Source organism: Strix aluco, chromosome 1, assembly GCF_031877795.1.
Source record: "Strix aluco isolate bStrAlu1 chromosome 1, bStrAlu1.hap1, whole genome shotgun sequence".
NCBI classification, from domain to species: Eukaryota; Metazoa; Chordata; class Aves; order Strigiformes; family Strigidae; genus Strix; species Strix aluco.
The window spans coordinates 112876327-112889137 of record NC_133931.1 but is presented as its reverse complement, the minus strand read 5'-3'; the positions used below and the strand labels follow the sequence as shown (position 1 = coordinate 112889137).

The 12811-nt window shown below is 38.9% G+C and overlaps 1 protein-coding gene across 11 annotated transcripts in view; it reads right to left on the bottom strand.

Moving 5' to 3' along the window:
* RBM33 (RNA binding motif protein 33) overlaps positions 1–12811 on the bottom strand; it is a 102798-nt gene that overhangs the window by 15121 nt on the left and 74866 nt on the right. For 3 of the 11 annotated variants that reach the window (XM_074831513.1, XM_074831530.1, XM_074831599.1), the window contains 2 exons: positions 2933–3142; positions 1308–1496 (listed from right to left, as the gene is read on the bottom strand). In XM_074831513.1, coding sequence (XP_074687614.1) covers positions 1308–1496; positions 2933–3142 — 399 coding nt within the window. Of the gene's footprint in view, positions 1–1307; positions 1497–2932; positions 3143–3350; positions 12139–12811 lie in introns of those variants that run through there. The other 8 variants (XM_074831589.1, XM_074831550.1, XM_074831521.1 and 5 more) reach the window with 7 other exon arrangements.

Here is a 12811-nt window from a genome sequence, read left to right as displayed (position 1 = left end):
TTTTTTCCTGTAAGTACATCCTTCCACACTGGTCTGTGACACTGAATTGAGAGACCAGAGTTCGGAGTCTGCTATGAAACAGCAAGTACTGAATAAATTTTTTTAGCACATTCTCAATAACTTCTCTCAATTGTGAGTATTTCCTAGCAGGGTTTTTACTAATCTCCTTCTAATATTCTCATGCAAGATTTAGCAAGTAAACACTGAATAAATGTGCTTTGGAACTGTATGAATTATTTCCTAGAGTACTACAGAACATTAAGGGACAAAGTATTTTGTGAGAGTATTTTTGCTTTCACAAACAAATTAAACCTCTCGGAATTGACGATGTAAATAATTCAGCATTATTCCATTTACTAAATTGGGAAGAAGTGAGGCAGAGTGTACATCTTTAGGAGAGCAGCGTGTTTTGCAAAAGAAAGATGATCCCACTAATAGTCTCACAGAATAGCTCCAATTCATGCACTGCTTTTGTCTGAAAATGTTGATCTTGTCAAAAGGAACACTCAGAAGGGAAAAAAAAAAAATCAAGGAAAAAAATTCTCCTCATCTGTATGTTTCATTATTCATTAACTGGTATTTTCAACAATAAGTCAGACAAGGCCTCTGAAGTCCTTCAGTGCTTTGAAAACCTCCTGTTTTCCTAAAGTCAGTTTAACTGATACATCAGTTCCAGGAGGCAGTTTATGAACAGAAGCTTCACAGTAGATATACAGCATGTGCATGTGTCATAACCCTGCTCACAGGCCCCTCCTAAAGAGAACTTTATAAAAAATAAAGGATAAGTAAAGTCCTTCAAAGGAGACTGTGTTTTCACCTGAAAAGATAGATGGTGCTACATGGTACAAAATCTCCACTGAGTAGCAGTCATTAAGTGCTCTTACCCCAGGACTGCAATGACAGGAAAAGGTAAATGTCAAAGAAGAGAGTAGGTGCAAGTCAACAATAAAAACAAGGACAGCAACCAAAAAGACATTTTCTTTAATATGATAATTCGGCTTTAACAACCTCACAGAATGGACAGGGTTGTATTGTCTAAGAAAATAATGGAGACAGCACAGGAACTCCAAAATGAAGGAGACTCTTTTGCAGCAGGAATGTGATGGTTAGCAAAATCCTACCATACCTCCCCTGCCGCAGTATCATCATGTGCTTGTCTTTGCTACCAGGTGTAGCGTGTGTGAGTGGGGGTGCCTTCAAACATAAATTACCAATAAACACACATTGTATTTAGTGTCAGGGAATTAATTGAGCTTTCCGGAATGAAAGCCTTTTGGCACAAAAATGATAAAGCGAGGTTGACCTACCTGAATGGGTCCCACTGACATCAGCAGGTTTTTCAGTTGGACATCAGTAGTTGATGAAGAAAGCCCTTCAACTGACACAATACAGGGCTGAGGTTTGCACTCCACCACTCGCAGGTTCTGTTTATTTGGCATCAAGCGTCCTCGGCCCATCTGGCCTGCTACTCCTCTGCCTCTGCCGTGCATAATGACCTGCCAACAACAAAAGTAACAGTATTTTGATTTACTTACCTAGTGCTTCTGCTCACTGCATCTGACAGACAATATAAAAGTTGGCGATTTACTAAAAGACTTGATTAAAGTACGCGTTGATTTAAAACAGCTTGTTGCTGTTTGCCCATCTGAAAGGCCGCTTATTAACATATTCATCCACTGCTTATACAAACCTCTTTTAGAAGGATAGCAAGTTATATATTGAGTTACATATACTGCATTGAGGCTAAAAGCCTTTGCTTTAGCACAGACTGACCAAGCAGTGGAAGGTCTCAGACCAAAATCTATAACCTAGTTTTCAACAATGATCACATTAGCAGCATGTGTTCAGCTACCATATTTTCAGCCTGGCCAAAAAAACCAACCAGTGATCCCTCTCATTTTTCTCTTCTCATCCCACAAATAAATTTAATGTCTCCACAAGACCAGCAAAGTGCTTTCAAGCACCGCCAGTCTCTTTTACTAGCAACTCTTGGTCTGATATCAGGATGGAGTACTTGCATATGCTAAGTAACTTTAAAACAACTTTTTTTCAAAGTTCCTTTCCCCCAAATCCTGTAGGATCTGGCACCACAGTATTCTCTGGAGTAGGAAATGTGTGGGTTTTATTCTTATAAATTAAAGGTTGAACAGTTGGAGAGAGGAAAAATAACAATGAAACGAGAGTAACGAACATTAAACAGAGTTAACACTTCACATTGAGTTAACACTCAACACAGTTTCTCGATTCCTACTTGAAAAGCCTATGGAGGGTAACGACTTTTCACACCCCTCTGTATCAGCAAGGAAACTTTATCCTTACATGTAGCAGGAAGATTATACCCAACAGTTCAAAACCAAGAAATAACTTAAAAGCCAAAATACCAGCTATCTTCAGGGAGCGTGCCAGTTTGCAAATGCTGAGAAGGCACACGCCACTGCCACTCAAATCCTCTCCCTGCCTCCTCCCCGTGCATGATCAGTGCAAAAATCAAGTTACGAGATCACCAACTGTTCGGAGTGATACCAACTCTGAGGATCGACCAAAGAGCATCCTGAAACAGTCACTGTGTGCTTCCACGTATGCAGGAAACAGCTGGAATAAAAGCTTAAGCACAACTTCGGAAAAACTCTTGGTTTTAGAGCCAGAAAGCAGGTTGGATACCGTCTCCTACAGTAGCTATGTCGGGACGCGAGCATTTCCCCCAGGGAGTACTGTGCTGGCCAGAAAGCCAGCAGATGAAACAACCTGCAGGCATCGCCAGTCTGTGCTGGACACAAACAGGTCTCTCTAGATTAAAAGCTTTATATGCAATTATGCATCTCCTGAGTCATGCAGCCCTGCGCTAGCAATTGACAAACAGAATGCTAGTTATTAATAGAGCAACACAGCTAGACAGTAAAACTTCTAGCAGCAATATGCATCTAAAAATCACCTTTTTAGGTTGATGGATTCCCTGGATGTTTTTGACTCCTTGAGGAGCTGGTGAATGGATCTGAGCCTGCTGCTGCTGTTGGTGCTGCTGCTGTTGCATTCCCTTTGTCAATGTGACCTTCCGCACTGGCTGCTGTTTCGGCTCCGGGGGTTGTTGAGGCCGCTGGGGCTGGCCCTCTGGGTGAAAAAAGCCAGCATCCTCTCCCCCCTGCTGAAATCAACAACACAACAGGCGGCTCAATGTCCAGGCACTGCAAACCCTCGCCCTGAGCAGCCTCCTGCCACATCCAGCTCGCTCAGCGCACAGAGAACGCCCAGCAGTTTGCCTGCTAAAGCAAACTGGCGGCCATGGCAAGCGTGTGCAAGGGCTCAGCCTGGAAATTGTGCTTCAGCCTAAAATAAATCCACGGTATCTGAAGAACAGTTTACTTTGTTCAGACTTTATTATAATTACAATGTTCAAAAATGTCTTTTCATATACAAAGCATCAAGGCGTTTTCACTTCTCTTTCCAAATCATTCTTCCTTCCCAGGTTACATGTGAACTACGGTGTGTGTTATTTTTTTATTACTTTTTTTAAAAAAAAAAAAAAAGACACATACACACTGCAGAAGAAGGAGCAAAGAACTGTGAAGGCTGGAAGAACCAGGTGAATACTCTGCTCATCTTTAAAACTTCAACCTCTCTTTAGTTAAAAGCTGGTATTTCTTTTGAAGCACGTACTTATTCTGCTAACTTCTATGCCTGCAGCCTTTTAAGCAGTCTCCTTCCTCAAACACTGTCCATACTAGGAACACTTCTTCCTCAAAGTGGGGGGTTTTTTGTTTGTTTTATAAAGCTATTATAGATATTTATAATCACAAGTATAACGAAACACCACCTCAGTGCCTCTTTCATCCAGTGCAGCTCTTTCCACTACATCTCTGAGTGCAATGAAGCTCAGCAAAAGCATATGCTGCAAGCACTGAGAAATAATTCCTTTCCACTGCCTCTACTCAAACAGTTCAGCTTCTTCTACAAACAGAAAGTCGATTCTTGAATTTGTGTCCTGCTACCCAGATCAGCTCAGTCACTCAAAAATATCCCATGGAGCAAGAGACAGGAGAGCCCAACAAATGATCAGATACTTTTGCAACTGTAAAGCACATCAGATTATTGCATGGTTTCAACAGCAGTATCTATACCTTGACTCCAATTTTAGAACTCAAATATTAGTGAACATTATATATCTGCACACAGAAGGCTTTGCCAAAGCCCCTAAACCCACCTCAGGTAACCCCGCAAAAGCTCTCAAACAGAAGGCATGTCTAAAGAAAAAAAAAAAAATTAAAAATATTGTGAAGGCATCTTTATTTACATAGGTTTTATTCACTCTCCTTAAATATTCACAAGTCAAAACTCCTTCTGCATCTGTAACATGTCAGGAACCAGAGGGCTTCATGTTTCAGGTTTATGGTCTAAGAGCGAGATTGACAGTGTCAGTCATTATGTCTCCAACAGAATTACAAAAAGCAAACAAAAACACCTACCGAGGACTGGTTACCAAGTCTCTTCACCATCATTTGAAGATAGTCAGTCTGGTATAGGTGATATCTAGGATAGTCTCATGTTTGCAAGTTCACTAGTACAGAATTGACATCCCTAAAGTACTCTGTATTATCAAGTATATGCAGGCAACAGCTTCTCAAGAACTCAACTACTTCAATCCCAAACAAATCAGGTTCATCAGCCCTTGCACCATCAACACTTAAAAACCACAATCCGTCATAGGGAAAATCTTTACGGTCTTCCCACTTAAGGACTTTCGTCCACAGTGTCCAAAGCAAGAAAGCAACTGAAAACTGCATTTATTTTTTCCGTTTCTAATCAAATATGTTTTTTACTCTGCTAAACTGAATGGCTCTGTGGTGTCACAGAAAATTTTGTATATAACCTTTGAGAGCAGTAACTAGTGAGAAATTATAAAGCTTTCCTTTGAGTCTCTCTCTTCAATTACTGCTCAAAAATGTAAAAGTAACAGCTCTCCTCCTCCCCTGAAAAACCCAAATGTATGCAGACAAACAAAACCTTGCCAGGAAACCAGCATTAAATCCTCCTCATTTTAGTATTAGTTCCAATATCAGCATCACCATAAGCCCTATGCCCTGATCAGTAATTTATTTTATTCAACCCTACAGCAGCTGGGAAGATGATGAAACTAAAAGGAACAAAAAATTTCTAGGTGGGATTTAAATGCCGTAATTGGGAGTTAAAATCTAATCTCTACTAACTGCCTGCTGTGAAAAACAATCATAAATATTTGCAACAATTTCTTTCCAAACCAAAAAGTAATCCCAGCATATAGGAAGAGCATCTGAGGGTGAAGCCCTCAGGTACAAAACACATAGAACATGCTCATTACTGAAACTTCAAAAGCAAACAATCATTTCCCATAAAAGGCTAGGATGGCCAACAACCACGTAATATTTAACTACCAAGCCCAGTAATCACTAAATAAAACTTCATAAACTAAAACACACAACTATAACAGAATCAAAGGCATAAGCACGCAAAATTGGTTCACACTGACGAAAAATTTGACGGGGTTTGTTCCCTGTTGGGGTCTCAAATGCCAGCTTTGTGCTTCACTGCTAGCATGATGCTCCAGCAAAAATCTGAAAAGCTAGAAACATCTCCAGACTCAGAAATAAGACCACCTATACAAACCAATATAAGTCCATAGGATAAGAAAAGGGGGTGGAGCAAGGTCTGCTTGTTCCTGCAAGAAGGAAGAAAGGGCAATCGGATCAAACCCTTTCTTTTACTATTGCTTTGAACATCTACTTTTTAAGATGACTTGAAGAGGGGAAGCAGAGATGAACCTGCAAGCACCACTTCTCAAGAGAGATCTGTGAGCGAGCGACTTGGTGCTCAAGGACTAACGGTGCTCCCTACAAGTCAGCAAGACATTGTTTCCCATTACAAGTAGCCCTGGCTTCAACTGAAGACAAAATCTGGTGGTTTTCTTAAGAAAATGAAAACCAAATGCAACTCCTAGGTCACTATGTGCCTAACAAGTGAAACAACACAGGCTCAGATGATAAATTTTAGCACCAATTCCTTTTTCACTGGTTAAAGACATGACAGCGCAAGGACAAGCACTGTCCAAGCCAAAATGAACAACCTATGTAGTACTTAGTGGCAGATTAGACTCACCATCAACATCAGCCTTTAAACAACTTTTATGCAAGACAATTAGCAGCTTCTTCAGGCACACCAATGAAGAACTGAGTCAAGCAAAACACCCACAAAGAGCTTTTAAGATCTGGACTTAAACCTGTAAAACCTCTGAACATTACTTACAGGTCACATGCTTCTATGAGAACATGAGAGTTTTGGAGGAAAAGACATACGATTGTAAAGATGACTGTACATCTATTGACTCTTGATTTTCACTCATGAGGTATACAATAAGCTGGCACCCAGAAGGTAAATCAAAACACACAGCAAAGATATACAGGCAAGCAGCTAAGCGAACTGAAGCTGTACTGCAGAAGCTACCCAAAATGACATCTATATCATAGAAGCTAAACTGCTAGCATCTCTTCTACTTAAAATGTCTCAATTCTAGCTCATCTGAAATCAACTCTTGCTTTTCCTAAAGACAATTTCTGTATTGTTAATTTTTCGTTAGCTTACATGACTGCCCTGCCCAAATTTAAACACAGAGCAGCAGAAGAAGGTATTAAAATTTCAATTTTTCTCTTGTCAAAATACAGTTTATCTCATTTTTTCTATAGCATTTTGGGATGTACAGGGCAACACTAAATTTTTCAGAGATGCATCTATTCATCATCATGGTCTGCCTCATACAATTTGATGCACAAAGTGCTGAAACCAGGTAGAATACTTCTCAGTCCCCCACAGAAACCTGAGATTGATTGATACAAGCTCTGCTATTATACTGCAAGTTTCCTCTAACTTTCTCAGCAGAAAAGTGCATTTCCAATCTTTGTTTGTGAACAAATAAATGAAGAATGTTTTTCTGTTATTGTCTACTGCATAATTTCTGTATCACAAATCATTCTGAGCTTCAAGCTCTGAATTTCCAAGTTATATAAAGGGTCGACCTTCCTAACATATAGCCAGGAAAGAGCTCTCTTGAAACTTTACCACCATTTGGTTAATTCTGGAGTAATGAAAATGTCCTTTTTTTACGTGGCAGGATTTCAGTTCAGGGGAAAGTATAAAAGCTATCTTTCACATTTCAAGTACTGCAATATTGTTAGTGATGCCAAAACAAGTTAATTTCAAATACTGTATGTAATATAACTCAAAAGATTGCAGCAAAAAGGTTTGATCTACATGGTGAATGGTTCTTCTACTGTGGAAGAGTCTATACAGTTTTGAGCTGAAACTGGATTAACAAAAAAGGGAAATTATGCTACTCAATAGCATAATTGGCCATGAATTTTAGAACTGATTCCCTGATACTTATCAAGGATGTTTTTCAATAGTGAGACTCTCTCACTATACATATATATATATATATAGTCAGCGTTGTGTTTTGAGAAACTTAAAAGACCATTCTGTCAAATATGAGATCATAAATTCTAAAAGCAGACTTTTATAAGGGACTGCTTAAATTTAGAAGCTGAAGCTCTCTATCATAATCACGATGACAGTTTTACAATGAAGATGAAGTTTATTTGCCACCAACATTAGCAGGACAAATTTATTTATAACAAATGCTTTAAAATGTACTGATAAAAATGCCTATTGATACTGTCAGAGCTGCTTGCAATTTGACAGATCAAATCTTATTTTCATTCTTAAACCCCATGAAGGAATGGTATCACCAACTTGCATTCTGTAGTGAGCAAATTGATTAATCCCCCTCTATAGAAATCTCAACTCTTGATTACACCTATCAGACGTTAAGCAGCATTATTCTAGAGTGACAACACTTGACAAATTCCCAAACCATTTTTCTCAGCCTTTGTGGCCCTGCTAGCTTGTATTAACCCTGATGAAAAATTAATTTTCCTTATCTTCTGCTAAACCCCAAAATCCAAATCCGCCAAACTGGCAACTCTTTCTGTAAAGGTATTATGAAAACCTCTAAAAGATTAATTGCATGTCTTCAGGTGACATTAAATTAATTTCTGTACTCATGACAGACATTTGATACTCCGTACTGAGAGGACAGATAACATTGTCAGGATACACAGAAGGACAGTGGTGCAGTGTCCCAGGGCAGCCTCTTATGAATTCTCCTTTCGATAAGGCCATACTTCACTGTCATTGGCACTGTTAGTGATCTTGCAGCCCATAGACCTCACTGCACAGGTTTCTATTAACTACGACAATGCTGTGTCTATCCATGTAATCTTTATAAAGCTAATTCAAAAATCACCCAATAGTAAAGGGATGCGTATGCCAGATAAAGCACTTAAAGGAAATAAACTCAGGTTGATTTGTGTAAAAATAACACAGAGAAGCAAAATGTTTTCAACTTTTCTCAGATGCACTATAACTCAAATTCTCTGTAGCATGATGGAGGCTTAAATCTTGCAGGGAAATCTCAACCCAAAAATGTCTTGTAATTGATTTCCTTTAAGAAAGGAGAAACCCCTCATCTGTCACCAGTCTAAGTCAATATTTCTAGAAATGAGTACCCTCTACAGTGTCACAGTAGTTAAGAGGAGGAAAAAAACCCCATCCTTTAGGTTACTAAATTAATCTTCACTTCAAGGACAAGAGAAATTGCTATTCATCAGCTATATAGGTTTTCACATGTTGCATTTTACTGATACTGCAATTGACTACAGTAAAAAAGTCAGACATCTGCACTGACAACTGTGATCCCCATGCAACAAAGAGATAGAAACAGTAAAGCAAAAACCATGTAGGGCAAGAAAACTATCATCTAATATATACGCAAGTATTTTCTCGTTACAATTATCAGAAACGTGTATTAATGGCAAAGCTATTTCTCTTTGGTGCTCCAAATGCTTTACCACTTTGATACGGCCAGTTGACAGACTTGGGAACAGGAAGCCTTATCACTTGCCAAATATCCCACAACCAAGTGACATGATCAAGCATTGCTCGTGAACAGGTAAAGATTTGCTTTCTATCTGTCAAATGCCAGTGAGACACATCGGGAGACCCTTTTTTAAAGGCCTTCTAAGACCTTTAAAAGTTTTCTTTAAAATTCAAGAATAGCATTACTTAAACTCCTGCTCTCCAGCCAGGGAGGAATACACTACTCCATCAGTAGAAAACTCATCATTAATAACTGGTTTAAGACATAGTAATGGTCTAGTTCTGACTCAGAGTACACACAGAACTAGGCTACATCGGGCACAGAAGGGTAGAACAAGCAAAGCACTCCCTGTTCACAGCAGAGAAATGATGCTTCTGGTGCTGGCCAGTGAATTATGGGGTTTTTAAACTTTTGCACGGGGCAAGCTTACCTCCAACAAGAGTACCCAGACTAAGCAATAAAATAAAATGCAGTTCCCTTCCTGTGATAAAAAGACACCGCTAAGCTGCTTGAGCAAGCCATGATACAATGACTATCTTCTCTTCTGTGCCTAATGGTGTATGAAAAGCCAGAACAGCAAGATGAAAATGTCTTCTAAAAAAAAGCAGCTAATTCCATTTAATCCCATGTACTAACAGAATATTTACCTTAAGTATCTCCTCATCTGCCAGAGAACTAAGGCATGGAGAAGGACTGGCGAAAGAGATGCTAGAGAATCCTAGTCATACCTGTGCTACATTGAAGTTTCACCAGGACTGATAGAAACACAGTTGATCAGACATTGAATCATGACTACATGTTTTTCTAGTACAACCACCCACCCGTTCATTATGAAAAAAATATAAATTCAGTGTCAAAGCTACAGAAAAATCAAGGTTCTGGACTGACTATGCATAGTACTCTCAGAAGCACCTTTGTTTTTACTTTGTTGTCTGCAAAATGCATAATGTAGATGCCAATAAACATGTTTTTCAGCAAAGTTTCCTGGTTTGCTTTTCACTTGTCAGTTTCCAGGATAATTTTTTGTACAAAGAATTTTAGTAAAGATCAGACACACAGAGAAATCACCGAGAGAAAAACGCTCCTGTTGGAAAATATCAATGATTCAAAACTTCTGACAGCCCAAAGCTCCTGAAGGAGCACTTCTCAGCCAGACACCAGCTATGGCACAGAAAGCCAGTACTGGATATCAGAACCAGTACAACTGAGTTTCCCTTCTTGTGTCATGTCTAGTTTTTCTAGTTCATGTTCCTTCACCCTTAAAACTGATGCCAAGTTGAATCCCTCTGGTGAGTTGCCCTAAGGTCCTCATACATTCTTGACATCAACAAGTCATATTACCTCCCTCCCCAACCACTTACAGTGCCAGGATTCTCCCAACTCAAGAGTCACACCTCTGTACTGAAGGTCTATTCACAGTGGTCAAGCCTGAAATACCATTTAACAAAATCTGTGTCTTCTCAAAACATTAAATTTGAATTGGACAAATCTGTATGCTTCCCCCCCCAAATTAAGAGATTGCATTCAATTACTTTTCATTTGAAAACTAGTTCTTTCTCTTTGTAATGCACTTTAACAATGTTACAGTTGCCTTTAGTTATTTCCAATCAGGAAACTGGGCTACTAGATAATGAATAACACCACCACTCTATCAATATGAATTTTGCCATATAACAGGCTGGCAGAAACACTCTCCTTTGAGACTTAATAAGAGCAACAAGCAATATCAAATGCCTTGATTTCAGGGTGTTCAGAAGGAAGCAGCACTCTTCTTCAACATACAATTTAAAAATCTCCTGAGGAAAAGGAGAAACTTGTTCTGCAGTCTACAAAAGAAAGTACTTTATTGCACTTTAGTTCTAAGATATCCACAGCAAAGTTAAATTCAATTCAGGTAGATATCTCTTCCCCCTTTCTAGGATTTTATTACAAACCCAGAAAAGTACTATCTGCGAGTGGTTTGTTTGTCAGTCCCTCTAGTTGCTAAGTGCATCCACGCGTGACCTTGTATTTCATTTTTCCAGCAACTAAATATGCCCCAAACAGTACAGCATACCCCACCTCACTACTCCCAAGCCACGAAATATTCTGTCTCTAGATGGACCATCCTCACTGGAGGTCTGGGAGGACAGGGTTTATTGCTCATTTTCAAATGTTTCCTGAAAATACTGTGTCTTTTTCATATCCAGAATAGCACAGGGCTCCCCAACTTCCTTTTTCTTATGTTAGTTTGTTGAGGTTTTTTGAGGTGGAATTAAAAAATTAATGCTCATTTGTGAAATATTTCCAGAGTGAAATCTTGCATGTTGTGGCAGGTAGACTCCTTTTCCAACAGCATTTACATTGGTACTGCTTGACAGGTCTTGCCCATTTTGACACTAAATGACAAACATGGTAGTCCGCTGCCGATAGAATATGGACAGCATCGATGTCTTCTTCAAATAGTGGGATACAAATAAACCACAACGCCATTCTCCTGCTTCTAAAAAGTGATAGTACGGTATGCAGTGAGAGTTCCTGTGTTGTTTCTTGCAGCTGGTAGCACTGCAGAGCTGGGTGAAGTGCTCCCTCAAGATCGTGTCATGTAAATGCCAAAGTTCTTAGTGTTTGTAATTCCTGACATATTTAGATGAAAGGCGCTACAGAGCTTTCAACTCAAATACATTTAAACTTGAACATACACATGGAAGTAGAAACAAGTACAAACATTAAGCAAAGTTGGTTGATAAGATTACATTATCAAACAATAATTTCTCTATCAGTATCTTTTTCCATATTTAGAACTCCATATTAATCTCTTACACTTCTCAGTTACTCTAAATATGAATAAAGTTGCCTATCTTACATTCCAATTCCCTTTTTCTTTTCACAATCCATGGACATTTTGTGTGACAGACTTCTCAAACAAAAGAACTTGTCAAATCTTTCTTCAAGCTTTTCAGATGAAGCATCATCTCAGGTTTTCAGGAATCATGACCACTAATAAGATACTGCTTCTAATCCAACAGGGAAAACAGATGTTTATGTATTTTTATATATACGTATTTATGAAAAACGCTCACTGTGCAGCTTTCGACAGAGACAAAGATTGGAGTGTTCTTGGTGCAGCATAAGAACCAGCATTTTCAGGCCTCTGGGACAGACACACACCTCTCTGAGCATGGCAGGCCATTTTCTGGCTAGAGAGAAATCACCCAACAACAATGTAAGATGACTGAATGATACAGATTTTAAGATATTACCATTTCCCACACAACCTCCAACTAAATGAAAAACACATTCAGCACATATTTCATATGATCTTAATATATTTATGGTTGTAGCTGGTACAAACCTGTTCTTCCGTGAGTAAAGACACTTCTAATATATTGGCCTAAGGATTCAATTGCACTTGGTACTAGAACTATTTACTGATAGACTGATCACAGAGAGCCCAAAGACAACCATCACCAACTAGGTATTAGAAAATATGTCCCAACAAGAGGGATTGAAGGATACTAGTGCTCAGAAACAGTTAAGAGATCTTTAAAGAGAGACACAGACACAAAGAAGGATATAAATTCTTTCCTATCTCTCAAAGTACAATACAAATAGTCATAGATTCAAAATTGCAGCAAGAAAACATGGTTTGGTCACTATGAAAATTCCCCTAAATGTACGCATTAGACACTGGAATAGATCACTTAAGAAATCTCCAGTAATGAGATATCAGAAAAAGCTTAGACAAATCTGTCAGGAATGCTACAGTGCTCATCCCCCTTCAAGACAGATAAATTATTTCTATGGTCCTTTCAGCCCTATTTTTTATAATTTTATGATCCCATTTTTAAGTGACTTAGAGTGCTTCTTCCC